Below are 13,986 nucleotides of genomic sequence, written 5' to 3'. Positions count from 1 at the left end.
TAGGGTTGAGCACTCGGCAACTCAGTTCAACTCACAAAAAATCCACAATTCCGCGACAAGATCAGCCGGCACACCTTTCGAGACACTAACCACAACAGCGTCAACAAAAGTAGGTCCCTTCTTGAACCGCGACAGCCTCATTGTCTTTGAGAAGCATATACTGACTTGAATTTCTTTTCCAGATGGGTGAGTTTTATCTCTTTTCCGAAATTTCGCTTTCCGTGGTGGATCTGGTGCGGTGCTTTTCCTGCGAACGTTGAACGACCTCCGATCGAAAATCAAAAGAGAACCTGGGTATCCTCGGATGCGAACACATGAAACAGACGGAATTACCATATTTATCGATGGGGGGATGTTGGAAGGATGGGAAGTGAAGGAAAAAATTTGAACGACAGTCGCATATGGCCAAGGCATGAACAGGAGTCTCGGACTTTTTCACGGTGGACGGCCCACGTTTCGCACGGATCTCAACGCACTGGATCAAACCATTTGGATGGAGGCATCGCATTCTCCCTGACAGTCACTGACTCGTCTCTCCAGGGCGTCTCACCGAGTACCAGGTCATCGGGCGTCATCTGCCCACCGAGGCAAACCCCACGCCCAAGCTGTACCGCATGCGCATCTTTGCGCCCAACCCTGTTGTGGCCAAGTCGCGTTTCTGGTACTTCCTGACCCAGCTCCGTAAGGTCAAGAAGGCGACCGGTGAGGTTGTTGCTGTCAACGTTGTATGTGACCGAGCAGAAGGAACCCCTACAGCATGGTATCAGGGCGATGTCGACTGACCCTACGTTTAGATCAACGAGAAGCACCCCCTCAAGGTCAAGAACTTCGGTATCTGGCTCCGTTACGACTCTCGCTCCGGCACCCACAACATGTACAAGGAGTTCCGTGAGATGAGCCGTACCGACGCCGTCGAGGCCCTCTACCAGGACATGGCTGCCCGCCACCGTGCCCGTTTCGGCTCCGTTGCCGTATGTTCCCGTTTCCCCCGAGATCGAACCACTGGACCGGTTCTAACTGCAATCTACAGATCCTCAAGGTCGTTGAGATCGACAACGCCGACAGCATCCGCCGCCCCTACCTCAAGCAGCTGCTCGGCAAGGACCTCAAGTTCCCCCTGCCCCACCGTTCCGCCAAGACCGGCAGCAAGCAGATCTTCTCCTACTCTCGTCCTTCTACCTTCGCATAGATGTGAACGTGGAGTTTGGGGAAAGGAGTGTCCAACGGAGTGTGCGGTGAACGACTGTTATGGCCATAGCATGCATGCAGGACACAGATCACGCGGGATACCGACGTGTATCTACCGTCCACGTCCTGGGCCGGATGGTTATGATGTCTTTTGCGTCCTCTGCAGCGAACTGAAATTATATTCCAAAAAATATCACGGGGTTCTTCAATTTTTTTCAATGTATCCATGTAGTGTAGATTGTGGGTCTGTAGTATGCTACCTATTTCTGCTGGGAGACTTTGACCTATTTCTTTTGCCAGGCTATCCATCTGTGGGCCCGTCAGGAAGTATATGCAGTCACCAGTATTGGATCAATGTGCGAGTTCACCTGTTGAATATGTCTGGGATTCTGACAGGTCTTCTATCAGATAGAGCCTGCGGATTTACTCCGTACAGTTTGCAAGATTGTCTCTGACAGATGACGCACGGCTTGATTTTTCTACCTCACGAGCCAATCCAGGTACAATAAGAAGTACAAAGCCAATAAGACCCATCACAGACGTTGATCGATAATAAATATCCACTCGCAAAGAAATGGGACTGCAGTGGCATTATCGTGTCTGCTCCGTACTCCCGATTACAGTGGGCAACGCATACATAACAGCTTAGTAATACACAAGCGCACAGTGCAGTATTATTATCGTACCTTAACCTATTGCGTCATTCCGGCAATTCGGTTCCCCGAAAAGCGAGGGAGCTGATTTCCTGTTACTCCAGAACTTCTCCTCTCCGCTTCTCTCTTGTTTCTTTCCGTTCTCTCACCAATTGAACTACCCCCTTTCTCATTAATTGTAGCCATTATGTTTGCGCGTCAAGCTTTCCGCACTGCTCAGCCTCTGAGACAGGTAAGCTCGTTCAATTCTAATTTTCCTTCATGTACACAGGGAATGTGGGACTGACAGGACACAGGCCTTCCGCAAGTACTCCGCGGAGGCTGCCCCTAAGGCCCCCGAGCCCCCCAAGGGCAAGTCCTCGCTGACGCCCATCTACGTCGCTGTCGGTCTGACCGGTGCCGGTATCGGTCTGTACCGCTACAGCTCGGGGAGCACCCCCGCCGAGCGCCCTAAGGTCTTCGTCGGCGGCGACCAGGGCTGGGTCGACCTGAAGCTGGCGAACGTTGAGGTTCTGAGCCACAACACGAAGCGTCTGCGCTTTGAGTTTGAGGACAAGGAGGCCGTCTCTGGCCTTCACGTCGCGTGTTAGTAGAGACCCAGTTGTTCTACGAAAAAAGTTCCTCCAGCTTATGAATACAGCGGCTCTCCTGACCAAGTTCAAACCCGAGGGCGGCAAGGTCGTTATTCGTCCGTACACTCCTGTGAGCGATGAAGGTAAGTCTAGCCAACAACAACAGCGCGACGTTGACAGGAACTAACTGCCACATCAGCGCAACCCGGCTACCTCGAGCTGGTCGTCAAGGCCTACCCCAACGGACCCATGTCGGAGCACATCCACAACATGAACACCGACCAGCGCTTGGCGTTCAAGGGACCCCTCCCCAAGTACCCCTGGGAGGCGAACAAGCACGACCACATCTGCCTGATCGCGGGCGGCACGGGCATCACGCCGATGTACCAGCTGGCGCGCGAGATCTTCAAGAACCCCGAGGACAAGACCAAGGTCACGCTGGTGTTCGGCAACGTCAAGGAGGAGGACATCCTGCTGAAGAAGGAGTTCGAGGAGCTGGAGAACACCTACCCGCGCCGCTTCCGGGCCTTCTACGTGCTGGACAACCCGCCCAAGGAGTGGACCGGCGGCAAGGGCTACATCAGCAAGGAGCTGCTGAAGACGGTGCTGCCGGAGCCCAAGGAGGAGAACATCAAGCTGTTTGTGTGCGGTCCTCCGGGCATGTACAAGGCCATCAGCGGGCCCAAGGTCAGCCCCAAGGACCAGGGCGAGCTGAGCGGTATCTTGCAGGAGCTGGGCTACAACAAGGACCAGGTGTACAAATTTTAGGTACTTTTAGAGTAATACTGTGAGATAGATTTGATTTATATCATCACTTTGTAGTGGTGAGTTTTCCACAGATTTATATCATGATCCCATGCTGTAATGAACCGTCTATCTAATGCCATACCATCCGAACTAAATTGCAACCTGCACAAAAAAAAAGAACAAATCTATCGACAAGGACCGAATATACAGGCCAGACGCCTTGCCGCACCGACATTTCCTTCGTAGACACAACGCGGGGTATCCAATCATCCAATCTCATCCATCTAATCAATCAATCCCAGAAGATACAAATCAAAAGAACAGAATAAAAAGAACCCAAGGAGAAAAGGTAAAGGAAAAAAAAAAAAAAAAAAAAAAAACAAGAAAGAAAGATCAATCATCCTTCGCCTCCAAACAAGCATCCACCATCGAATCAATAGCAGCCGCCCTCTCGGCAGCCGTCACAAAGCCCCCCTCAACCATCTGCGCCAGCGCATCGCCGACCCAATTCTGACAATTCCACTCGAGGTCCGCGCGACCGTTCTTGACCGGCGTGGCGGAGACAGCCTTCTTGATGGCGGGGCCAGCGACAGAGCGAGGAATGTCGGCGACGGGGATCATGCGGACGAGTTCGCCGCCTTCGCTGGGGTCCTGGTCGACGCCTTCTTCGAACTCGAAGAGGCCTTGGGTGCCGACGACATGCATCGTGCGGGAGGAGCCCTGCGCGAAGACGAAGTGCAGGGCTGTGTGGCGGTATTCGGTGTAGTCGAGGGGGGTGCCTTCGTAGACGAGGATGTAGGCCTTTGTAGTCATTTTCTTTTCTTGATTTCTTCTTGTTTACTTCGAGTGGTTTGTCACTGTTTCAAAGAGAGGAGAGAGATAGAAGATATAGATAGGTATATCGTAGAAATAAGATAAGGATAGTCGACTAAGCCCTACCTATACCTATATAGACACAGCGCGCGATCGACCCCAAAGATCGATTCTCGACAGGTCGATAGTAGGATAGGATGATGTCAACGGTGCGGTGCGGTGGCTGTTAAGATCGACCACGAATCCGACATGGCAGTTTGTCTTCTGCCTCGCTGTGTCTGTGTGGATCGTGGGAGAATGGTGTTGATTCTTTCCATATACTGTTCAAATAGTAAACGTTTCAGACCCACAGACTAGAGGAAGACGCGAGGATGTAAAGTGGAAGAAGGTGTGCTGTGCAGAATCATAATTTAGGTCCCCCGCTTTCTCCCCGTCGGAGCAACTTGCTTGCGCCTCACTAGATGGCCTTGGCCGTGATGGAACCAGGGAACCGGATGATCAATTAATTTGTATAATATATTGTATTCGAGTCTATTACTTTATTTAAGTATTCTATTGAACTTACAGGGTAGATTTGACTATTGAAACGTCTTGGATTGTTTACTGGTTGTGGGTATTTAAATAGATCATTAGGCTTGTCAATGCGACCGTGCAACCGCCATGGAGCTCTCTCGCCTCCCGGTGGTGGGGTTATGGGCGGCTGCAGAATTGTCACTGTTTTGTAGTTTCACCTTATTGTATTTCTACAATTAAAAGTAATATGTTTTCAATATATTATTTGTATCGAAAATAAACTGATAGAATTCATAAAATAAAGAAAGTAAAAAAGAAGCAAGTACTCATAATAATAATAAATTGATAGATCATTTTCATCCCAACAACCGTTGCTGTGCGTTTTCCCGGGAGGTGTCACATCGTGGCCGTCGCTGCAGTGCCAGTTTAGCGCCGGGGGGTCCAACCTTGTAGGGGTTTGATTAGGGGAGGATCTAAGGAAACGTTAAGGACTCTTCCCCCCCTAGCCCAAAACAGTACCCGCAGCGATTGACGCACCCCGACACCGCCGCTATTTAGTAGGGGCCACCGCCCTCTAACACCCGCGACTCCCCCCTCCCCGCCGGACGAAAATTCTTTTTCTCTTTCTCTCTCTCTCCCTCTTCCCCCTCCCCACAACCCGCTGTATTTTACTACCTTTCCCGTCGTTATTACCATTCATTCGATCAACTCACACTTCATACATCCTCGCGTCATGTCGCATCAAGAGGATAGCAAGGCGAACGATGCCGTCATCTCGGTCAATGTCAACGACTTTACCAAGACTCGCGACAATGTAAGTACGGTTCATTTCGTTTGTGTTTTTGGGGAGGGGAGGGAGCTCTTGTTTACCTCCCATTTGCCGCCCGCGCCCGAGGGTGCTGGTCGCGCCACCGCGACACCACTCCCCCAACCTTCCCTCCCAAATCCTGTACGGGGCATAAACAATAGGATTCACTGTCTTTGTCAATGCATGATCGCGTGTCTGCATTGCCAAGGATACTGCCTGGATTATGACCTTCCTCCAATTCGCGTGACGGATTGATTTCCCTGGTGTCTGTCGTTCCGTCGCATACCCGCGCCCTCGCGCCCTCCACCATGACTGGGTCGCCATCGGCGCAATCCCCGTAGCATGGTGAGGAGTGAGTCGCGTGTACCGCCGATATCACCACCTCCCCCCATACCACCATGTCTCTACCCGCCCTTGCGCAACCGTTCCAACATTTAACTGACCCCCCTTAGGTGATCACCAGCCTCGTGAACCTGTCGCGGGCCGTCACAGAGCTCCAGGCCGCTTACATCAACCACACCAATTCCGTCCTGAACCGGGACGCGCCCCAGTTCGATCTGGGCACCTTCAACCTCAGTCTCCACGACTCCGGTCTGCTGGGCGCCTTGGGTCTCCCGCGTGCCTCGTCCGAGGGTCCCGGTGACAAGAAGAAGCGCAAGCGCGCTCCCCCCGACCCGAACGCCCCCAAGCGCACCCTGACCCCGTTCTTCCTGTACATGCACAACAACCGCGCCAAGATCGCCCAGGAGCTGGGCCCGTCTGCTCGACCCAAGGAGGTGTCGGACGAGGGCGCTCGCCGCTGGGCGACCATGCCCGCGTCGGAGAAAGTGGTAAGTCTTCCCTCGATTAGTTGCACGTGTGATCAAATCACTAACGTTCAGTGCAGCTGTACAAGAACATCTACGCCGACAATCTGGCGGCCTACAAGGAGAAGGTCAAGGCCTACAAGGCCGGAAAGTCGTTTGCCGACGAGAATGCGCAGGCCGCCAACCAGCTGCAGCAGGATGTCGAGGGCGCCACGCCCTCGGACGACGAGGCCTCGTCGTCCGAGGAGGAGGAGGAGGAGTCTCCTGAACCGGTCAAGGAGCCCACTCCCCCCCGCAGCGGCAAGCGTCGCCGCAGCGAGGCCGCCAAGCCCGCTGCGGCCACCCCCAAGGAGGCCTCCACCCCCGCCAACAAGAGGGCCTCTCCCGAGAAGAAGAGACGGGGACCGGCCGCCAAGAAGGATGAGGAACCGGCTTCGACGCGGAAGACTCCGGCCACTGAGAACAAGCGGGCTACTAAGAAGAAGCGCAAGAGCGAGGCGGGTGAGAACTAAGAATGTTTTTTTTTTTTTTTTCTATTAATCTCTTGTCGGATAGTCTGGGGATTCTGAGAGTCGTGAATCTATTTTCATTCTTTTCCCATTTTCTTTTTTCTCATGTTTCGTCTGTTATCATTCATGCAAATGTGGCCATTGAATTTGTTTCTCGTTGGACGGCTTAGGATGTGTATTCTTTCATACTATTTCTGTCCATTCCTGATCCTAAAAACAATAGTGAGTAAATCGTAGTATGGAGGATGCATCCGGAAGAACGGGTCGCTTGGCACACGCAGCGACCAAATCGGATCCTTGGGGAGACTGAGGTGGATTCAGCGATGAATGATCTCACGAGTTGAATATTCCTTGGCTGGTCCAACCCAGGCAATCTAGACTAAACCACCACTGAGGTAGCCTGGATCTACGACTGACCATCGAACTAGTTCGCGTTGATTGATTCCGTTAGTCAACCATCTTATCGGCCTTATCTCTCTCGGCAATTGGAACCTCATGATGCAGCCATCCACTGCCTTCTTTCTCTTCTCTTCTTCTTTTTTTCTCCCCGCAATTCCAGTCCCTTTCAATGCATCGTTATTCCATCTGTTGGACTCACTGATTCTTATATAAATATTATATTCCTGTATCGCGGGGTGTCGTTGGAGGATGCATCTAATCCCCAAAGAGGTACGATCGTTCCCTTTCCGGTGCCATGATCGCAAACTGACGTGCTCTCTAGCTGGACAAGCTCACCATCTCCCACTTGGGATTCCTGGCGCAACGTCGTCTCGCTCGTGGTGTGCGACTCAATCATGCAGAGACTGTAGTATGTATTGTCCATGCTGCCATCATAGATCAAATCAACTGACGGCGTGTCTTAGGCTTTGATCGCCTCCAACTTGCAAGAGGTAATTGGGTCCTGTCCCCAAAATACAACAAAATATAACAAATTAAAATACAATAAATTGAAAGAATCAATCTGACCATCTAGCTTATCCGCGATGGTAACCATTCCGTGGCCGACCTCATGTCCATCGGCAAAACCATGCTCGGCCGTCGCCATGTCTTGCCCTCCGTCACGGCCACCCTCTCCGAAATACAGGTCGAAGGAACCTTTCCCACCGGAACCTACCTCGTCACCGTCCAGCACCCGGTCAGTAGCAATGAAGGCGATCTTGAAAAGGCCCTGTACGGGAGCTTCCTCCCCGTCCCCCGGCCGATGCCTTCCCCGACCCGGATCCAGACGACTACCACCCCGAGAATATACCCGGGGTCATTCTCCCCGGCAAACACGATCGCATCACGCTGAACGAGGGCCGTCGGCGAATCAAGCTCAAGGTCATGAGTAAGGGCGATCGGCCAATTCAGGTGGGTCATCGCGGGTTCCCCCACTCGGCGAACGGACGGAACCAGAGACTAACCGGCCAACGCTGGCAAGGTCGGATCGCACTACCACTTCATCGAGGTGAACCCTCAGCTGCATTTCGATCGTCTGCGCGCATATGGCTTCCGCTTGGATATTCCGGCGGGGACCTCCGTGCGGTTCGAGCCGGGTGACACCAAGACCGTCACTCTCGTCGAGATCGGTGGCCACCAGATCATCCGCGGCGGCAATCGTATCGCCTCCGGCAAGGTCGACATCAGTCGCGCCGAGGAGATCATGGAACGCCTGCAGGTCCAAGGATTCGCCCATGTCCCCGAGCCCACGGCGGATGCGGCCCTGGTGTCCGCGTACAGCATGGAGCGCGAAGCCTACGCGCGCATGTTCGGCCCACGACCGGTGACTTGGTGCGATTGGGCATGACCAATCTCTGGGTCCGGGTCGAGAAGGACCATACGAACTACGGCGACGAGTGCAGCTTTGGCGGCGGTAAGAGTCTTCGCGAAGGGATGGGCCAGGCGTCCGGTCGGTCCTATGCGGAGTGTCTGGACACCGTCATCACGAACGCGCTCATCATTGATTGGTCCGGCATCTACAAGGCGGATATCGGCGTTCGCGACGGTATCATCGTCGGCATCGGCAAGGCGGGCAACCCCGACGTGATGTCCGGCGTCGACCCCGGCATGGTGGTTGGGTCCTCGACGGACGTGATCGCGGGCGAGAACAAAATCGTGACTTACGGCGGCTTCGACACCCACATCCACTTCATCTGCCCGCAGCAGGCCGAAGAGGCGCTCGCCTCGGGGGTCACATCATTCCTCGGCGGCGGCACAGGGCCGTCGACCGGCTCCAACGCGACCACCTGCACCCCGGGGCCCGTCCACATGCGCCAGATGATCCAAGCCTGCGACAGCCTGCCGCTCAACATCGGCATCACCGGCAAAGGAAACGACTGCGGCGAGAAGAGCATCGAGGAGCAGATCGTCGCTGGCGCCGCGGGACTGAAGCTGCACGAGGATTGGGGCTCGACGCCAGCCGCGATCGACACCTGCCTAGAAGTCTGCGACAAGTTCGACGTGCAATGCATGATTCACACCGACACGCTCAACGAGTCCGGCTTCGTAGAGCAGACCATTGAGTCCTTCAAGAACCGCACCATCCACACCTACCACACAGAGGGCGCCGGCGGCGGCCACGCCCCGGACATCATCTCCGTCGTCGAGCACCCGAACGTGCTCCCCAGCAGCACGAACCCCACCCGCCCGTTCACCATGAACACCCTCGACGAGCACCTCGACATGCTAATGGTCTGCCACCACCTATCGAAAAACATCGCCGAGGACGTCGCCTTCGCCGAGAGCCGCATCCGTGCGGAAACCATCGCGGCCGAAGACGTGCTGCACGACCTCGGCGCAATCAGCATGATGTCCTCGGACTCGCAGGCCATGGGCCGCTGTGGCGAGGTCATCCTGCGCACGTGGAACACCGCACACAAGAACAAGGAGCAGCGCGGTCCGCTCAAGGAAGACGAGGGCACGGGCGCGGACAACTTCCGCGTCAAGCGGTATATCAGCAAGTACACAATCAACCCGGCCATCGCGCAGGGCATGTCCCATTTGATTGGGAGTGTTGAAGTCGGCAAGTTGGCGGATTTGGTACTTTGGTATCCTAATTCTTTTGGAACCAAGCCGTTCCAAGTGTTAAAGAGTGGAATGGTTGCTGCTTCTCATATGGTATTTTCTCTCCTCTCCTCTCCTCTACACTAGGACTATTATCACTAACAAGAACCAAAGGGCGACCCCAACGGCTCCATCCCCACCGTTCAGCCAGTAATCATGCGACCCCAATTCGCCGTAAGTTTCATACACCTACCTACCTAACCAACAAACAAACAACCCCCCCCACCCCCAAAAAAGTCCACCCAAAACTAATAAAAGAATAGACCCTCCTTCCCTCAACCTCAGTAATGTGGGTCTCCCAAGCCTCCATCGACAGCGGCACGGTGCAAAAATACAACATCAAGAAGCGCATCGAAGCGGTCAAGAACTGCCGCTCGGTCGGCAAAGCAGACATGAAGCACAACGACGCGATGCCCAAGATGAAGGTCGATCCGGAGAGTTATACCGTGGAGGCGGATGGGATGTTGTGCGATGCGCAGCCGGCGACGGTGTTGCCGTTGACGCAGGATTATTTTGTCTATTAACTTCTCTTTCTCTTTGTTTTTTGGCATGTTTTGTGTTGTTTTGAGGTAGAGATGGATACTTATACGTGTTGTATAGGATGTTGGGCTGTTGTTTGAGTGGACTGTGAGGAGGAGAAGGACATGTGTGTGTTGAGTAAATTGGTTGGTTAGTCGGTCACGCTTTTGATACCCTTCTCTCGGTATTCATTGCTGGGTTTATATATTTCTTTTATTCAATTATTTCATTTGTTCTATATACAGGTTATAGTTAAACCTACTTGGCTATTTTACAACTCAACCTCCTCCACACAGTGATTATCGCCCGCAGAAACGAGTCCCACGTCCGCCCACGCATCGTAGCTATCTGCTTGTGCGGCGAGGTATGCCTCCCGCTGACGGGGGTTTATTTCCGTTTCGTGGTGATTATCATGGTTGGGTTCGAGGTCGAGGTCGTCGATGGGCCATTCGGGGTTTTCGTCGTTGAGGTAATGCTTCTGTTGCTGCTGGTCTTGGGATGGTGAAGCGGAGGTGGTGATGGAGGGTGTTCGTGGGGGAGGGCTTGAGGGGTTGACGTTAGAGATAGGGTTGAGGTTGAGATCGGTGGTGTCGTCGCGTACTGGAAAAGAACCGTTTGCTGGAACGACGATATTTTGGGATTGGTTCTGATTCTGTGATATTGTGGTGGTGTCGTTGCTTGTCCAGGAAGATGGGAGAGATTCGAGTTCAAAGTGGGTCTTTTGTGCTGTGGGCAAGTTGTTATCGTTATTGTTGTTATTGTTTTGGAGGAAACGCCGTGCGAGACGGATTTCATCGTGTTTTGCGCTTCTTGTTTCCTTGCTGGAGGTGGGGAATGCGAGGGTGTTGGGTACGGCTGGTTGCGCTGGTGATGGTGGTGTTGGGGTTGGAGGTGTGTTATGCTGCTGGGAGGTGGGCAGTTGTTCTTGGTGCTGGATAGAGGATATCAGTAGAGATTCCACATGGAGATAATGTGTGAATTTGAAGATTTGGGGGAAATGTAAGATTGGTCGCGTATAAGGGCAGTAGCGCATTAGGGTTCAAGTCCAGGGCATGATTTGGAACCTGGCATGGTTATTGGCTTCGATGGAGAAAAGTTATCGAACTTACAAACGTTGTCATCCCATTGCTCGATGATCGACGCCGCTTTCGTTGGCCACTGTTGGCTATGTCTCGCATGTAGTTGTCGTGGGAAAATTTTGTCCCCGTGCACAAATGTCCAAACAGTCTCACCATCGAGACATCTTCATTCCAAGTTCCCGGGTCGACTGTGCATGGAAACACCTCTTTTGGATGGAATGCAGCGACCAGTTCGCAGAGTTCGGCGTAGGACGAGTGGCGGGAATACGGAAAGTGCTGGATTGTCTGGATTAGATCGCGATCCAATTGCTGGCTGGTAATACGTACAATAATCTTGGGCAGCGGGTCCGATGACCTAGCATCCCTGGAATCCCACCGACCCCCGTCCGTAGAACCCCGACTGAGGACGTTGACGAGGTTCTCGAGAGGTATGTCGTGTTCGTCTTTGATTCCATAAATGTCGAGTGAGAGCGTTCGGCTCTTCGACCAGAAGGCCTGCGCGAGCGTCTTCCTTACTTGCTCCAACGCATGGGGGTCGTGGGTGCGCTCGAGACACAGCTGGTCCAGCTGGTCCAGGGCTGACTGGTCTGGGAGCTCAAGGTCGTGGGTCTGGTACAAGTCACCACCTCCACCGCCAGCGCCGACCTCGGGGAGTTGGGACCCGTCTTTGGTTCGGTTGACGATTGGAGTTATGAAGACCGTGTTTTCGGAAGATAGCACCGGACAATTCAGGCCTGGTTCACAGCTATGGACGTGGGAATTTTCGTCGTCGCTGAGGCAGCCTGTAACCACTCTGTTGCCGAGTGCAAACCCGCAGAGCGAAGCTGCTATGCCATCGCTTTTCCCGGGGGACTTCAGAGCCTTGTAGATGCCCATTTGGTATCGATCCACATGGATCTAAGCACATTAGAATATGAACACGTCAGGATGAAACCCCTTGCAGTGCAACTGCTTACCTTGGAATTGAGGGCCGCTGAGAGGGCCGTCCAGACTTCTTCGTAGCCGAAGGTCCACGCTCGAAAGTAGAAGACCGTGTTCGCTGGGTAGGACGTGACCTTTTGCAAAAGCTCCGCTAGTCCCTCAGCTTTTGACGGAAAGAACCGGTAGATATGAGACTGGCGTGCAAACGTATTATCGATGTATATGTTGTCGAGGCTCTTTCTCCCCAGCGTGTACGGGATGAGGACCGGGTGTCGGACAAGGCTGTTAACCCACCAGGTCTCAGCTGTTTATGGTTAGTGCAAGTGACAGCATGCGCAACAGATGAAATACCGCGGATGTCTCCTGTATATAAGATTGCTTTTCCGTCGCCTTCGATCAAAAACATCACTGCCCCAGTACAGTGGTTTGCATCTAAAAGCGTGACCCGGATCGAGACCCGGGGTGTTAGCTCGATTTCCGTTGGGGTATCCAAAGGGATCGGTCTCTATAAATTATAAGTATAACGGGGATCTAAATAGGTTGAAATGACCAAGTGGAATACCAGAAGCTTGGATAGGTGTCTATAGTGTAGTCGTCGTGCCTCCAGGATTCCTTTACTGAAATTCATCCGATGGGGATATTTCTCAATGCGTAGAAGCAACTGCATAGTCAGCATGGCATCTCTAACAGACATCTCGGAGGAAATACATCTCTAGTCGCCGCCGAACAATAGATGAACGGGGACCGGAAAGACTCCAGCCCTTGAAGGTGGTCACTGTGGACATGGCTGAGAAAGCATGCCAGAGGCGGCCTATCTTGATTTTTTCGGAAGTAATCGACTAGGTAAATCAGCATCAATCCGACGATATCAATGTAATTGAACATACTTTGGATTCCGGGGAATTCTATCAATATGATTAGCTGTCGTTGGCTAGCTCGTAGATGACAGCCATCAGATGACATACCTTTTACAACCCCATCAAAGGTCGACATCACGTAGTCTGATCTCTCGACACAATGACGGGGGAATGAGCGACGTGGGTGGTCATATTCAGGTGCTTACTGGATGATTGGAAGATGTATCGCCAGTATGGAAGATTCAAGTCTTCATTTCGCTCTGGTTCCTGAGGTGTCCAGGCTGCGATGCTCATGACTGCGGATGCCACACGTGACCGTCCCCATATCGAGAGTTTGGACGACTTCAAGGTTGATTCCACCGCACCTCACCAACTCATCACAGCTGAATCGACCATGCCACTACTAGGTAATGTAATTCCTCATTTTACTGGTCAATCGTCTATCGGTTCATATAGAAATGATAGACCACAAATAATCCCTACCATCACTATACAAGAAGGAGACCCCACCATCCTCTGTACTGCAGAGCAAAATCCCCAAGGACATCTCTGTTCTCGCTAGTCGGATGTTTCCCTTTTCCAAGTACCTTACAATTTGGCTACCGCCTACATAGGATCCGGCATGAAACCACGACAGAGACGGCGACCAAGTGGCCTTGCAGATGGGTCTAGCCAGGGTGAGGCGGAGAGTGGATAGGAAGCAGACCCGCCCGCCAACGCAGTGCTGTCGATTGATGGAACAAGAATCAAAGAAGAAAAGAAAAAAGACCGATTAGTTTACTGGGCCTTTTTGGGATGAATTGGGTTGACTAACTCCGAACCCAGCCCACCTACATACGTATCAATTCATTTTCCCCGTGGATTTAGGTAACTAAATACCGGTGAAAACGGGCCCATGGGCTGGAAAGCGTGCTCTTTCCTATGCGCTGGTCATTTGCATGCGTTGGCCGTGTCAGCCG

General features: G+C 52.8%; 6 protein-coding genes across 6 annotated transcripts; 4 read left to right on the top strand and 2 right to left on the bottom strand.

Annotated features, from left to right (window-relative positions):
• Positions 1–363: 363 nt before the first annotated feature.
• Positions 364–1,581, top strand: P168DRAFT_327360 (60S ribosomal protein eL20; the record flags this gene model as incomplete). The annotated part of the gene is made up of 4 exons (XM_024841231.1): positions 364–370; positions 541–725; positions 795–971; positions 1,031–1,581. The coding sequence occupies 4 exons, from the start codon at positions 364–366 to the stop codon at positions 1,187–1,189; spliced, it is 528 nt and encodes a 175-aa protein (XP_024692999.1). The 3' UTR covers positions 1,190–1,581.
• Positions 1,582–1,967: 386 nt separating this feature from the next.
• On the top strand, positions 1,968–3,250 carry P168DRAFT_269296 (cytochrome b5 reductase family protein). Its single transcript, XM_024835131.1, has 4 exons — positions 1,968–2,073; positions 2,138–2,426; positions 2,482–2,556; positions 2,613–3,250. The coding sequence occupies exons 1-4, from the start codon at positions 2,029–2,031 to the stop codon at positions 3,179–3,181; spliced, it is 978 nt and encodes a 325-aa protein (XP_024692998.1). The 5' UTR covers positions 1,968–2,028; the 3' UTR covers positions 3,182–3,250.
• Positions 3,251–3,516: 266 nt separating this feature from the next.
• P168DRAFT_269291 (uncharacterized protein) lies at positions 3,517–4,343 on the bottom strand. Its single transcript, XM_024835130.1, has one exon. The coding sequence runs from the start codon at positions 3,971–3,973 to the stop codon at positions 3,554–3,556; it is 420 nt and encodes a 139-aa protein (XP_024692997.1). The 5' UTR covers positions 3,974–4,343; the 3' UTR covers positions 3,517–3,553.
• Positions 4,344–5,066: 723 nt separating this feature from the next.
• On the top strand, positions 5,067–6,632 carry P168DRAFT_290469 (HMG-box). Its single transcript, XM_024837217.1, has 3 exons — positions 5,067–5,300; positions 5,747–6,124; positions 6,181–6,632. The coding sequence occupies exons 1-3, from the start codon at positions 5,220–5,222 to the stop codon at positions 6,610–6,612; spliced, it is 891 nt and encodes a 296-aa protein (XP_024692996.1). The 5' UTR covers positions 5,067–5,219; the 3' UTR covers positions 6,613–6,632.
• Positions 6,633–7,046: 414 nt separating this feature from the next.
• Positions 7,047–10,430, top strand: P168DRAFT_290468 (urease Ure). The gene is made up of 9 exons (XM_024837216.1): positions 7,047–7,278; positions 7,331–7,417; positions 7,473–7,499; positions 7,583–7,744; positions 7,789–7,959; positions 8,030–8,371; positions 8,419–9,705; positions 9,766–9,825; positions 9,915–10,430. The coding sequence occupies exons 1-9, from the start codon at positions 7,258–7,260 to the stop codon at positions 10,173–10,175; spliced, it is 2,418 nt and encodes an 805-aa protein (XP_024692995.1). The 5' UTR covers positions 7,047–7,257; the 3' UTR covers positions 10,176–10,430.
• On the bottom strand, positions 10,403–13,163 carry P168DRAFT_310972 (putative DNA repair protein; the record flags this gene model as incomplete). Its single annotated transcript, XM_024839447.1, has 9 exons — positions 10,403–11,101; positions 11,280–11,525; positions 11,577–12,146; positions 12,206–12,474; positions 12,522–12,675; positions 12,733–12,831; positions 12,879–13,009; positions 13,058–13,075; positions 13,136–13,163. 9 exons carry the CDS (start codon positions 13,161–13,163, stop codon positions 10,442–10,444), a joined length of 2,175 nt encoding a protein of 724 aa, XP_024692994.1. The 3' UTR covers positions 10,403–10,441.
• Between the last annotated feature and the right edge of the window lie 823 nt (positions 13,164–13,986).

The sequence above is a fragment of the Aspergillus campestris genome (assembly GCF_002847485.1).
Source record: "Aspergillus campestris IBT 28561 chromosome Unknown P168scaffold_6, whole genome shotgun sequence".
Classification (NCBI taxonomy): domain Eukaryota; kingdom Fungi; phylum Ascomycota; class Eurotiomycetes; order Eurotiales; family Aspergillaceae; genus Aspergillus; species Aspergillus campestris.
The sequence above is the reverse complement of the archived record's forward strand: the minus strand, read 5'-3'. Positions and strand labels throughout refer to the sequence as shown.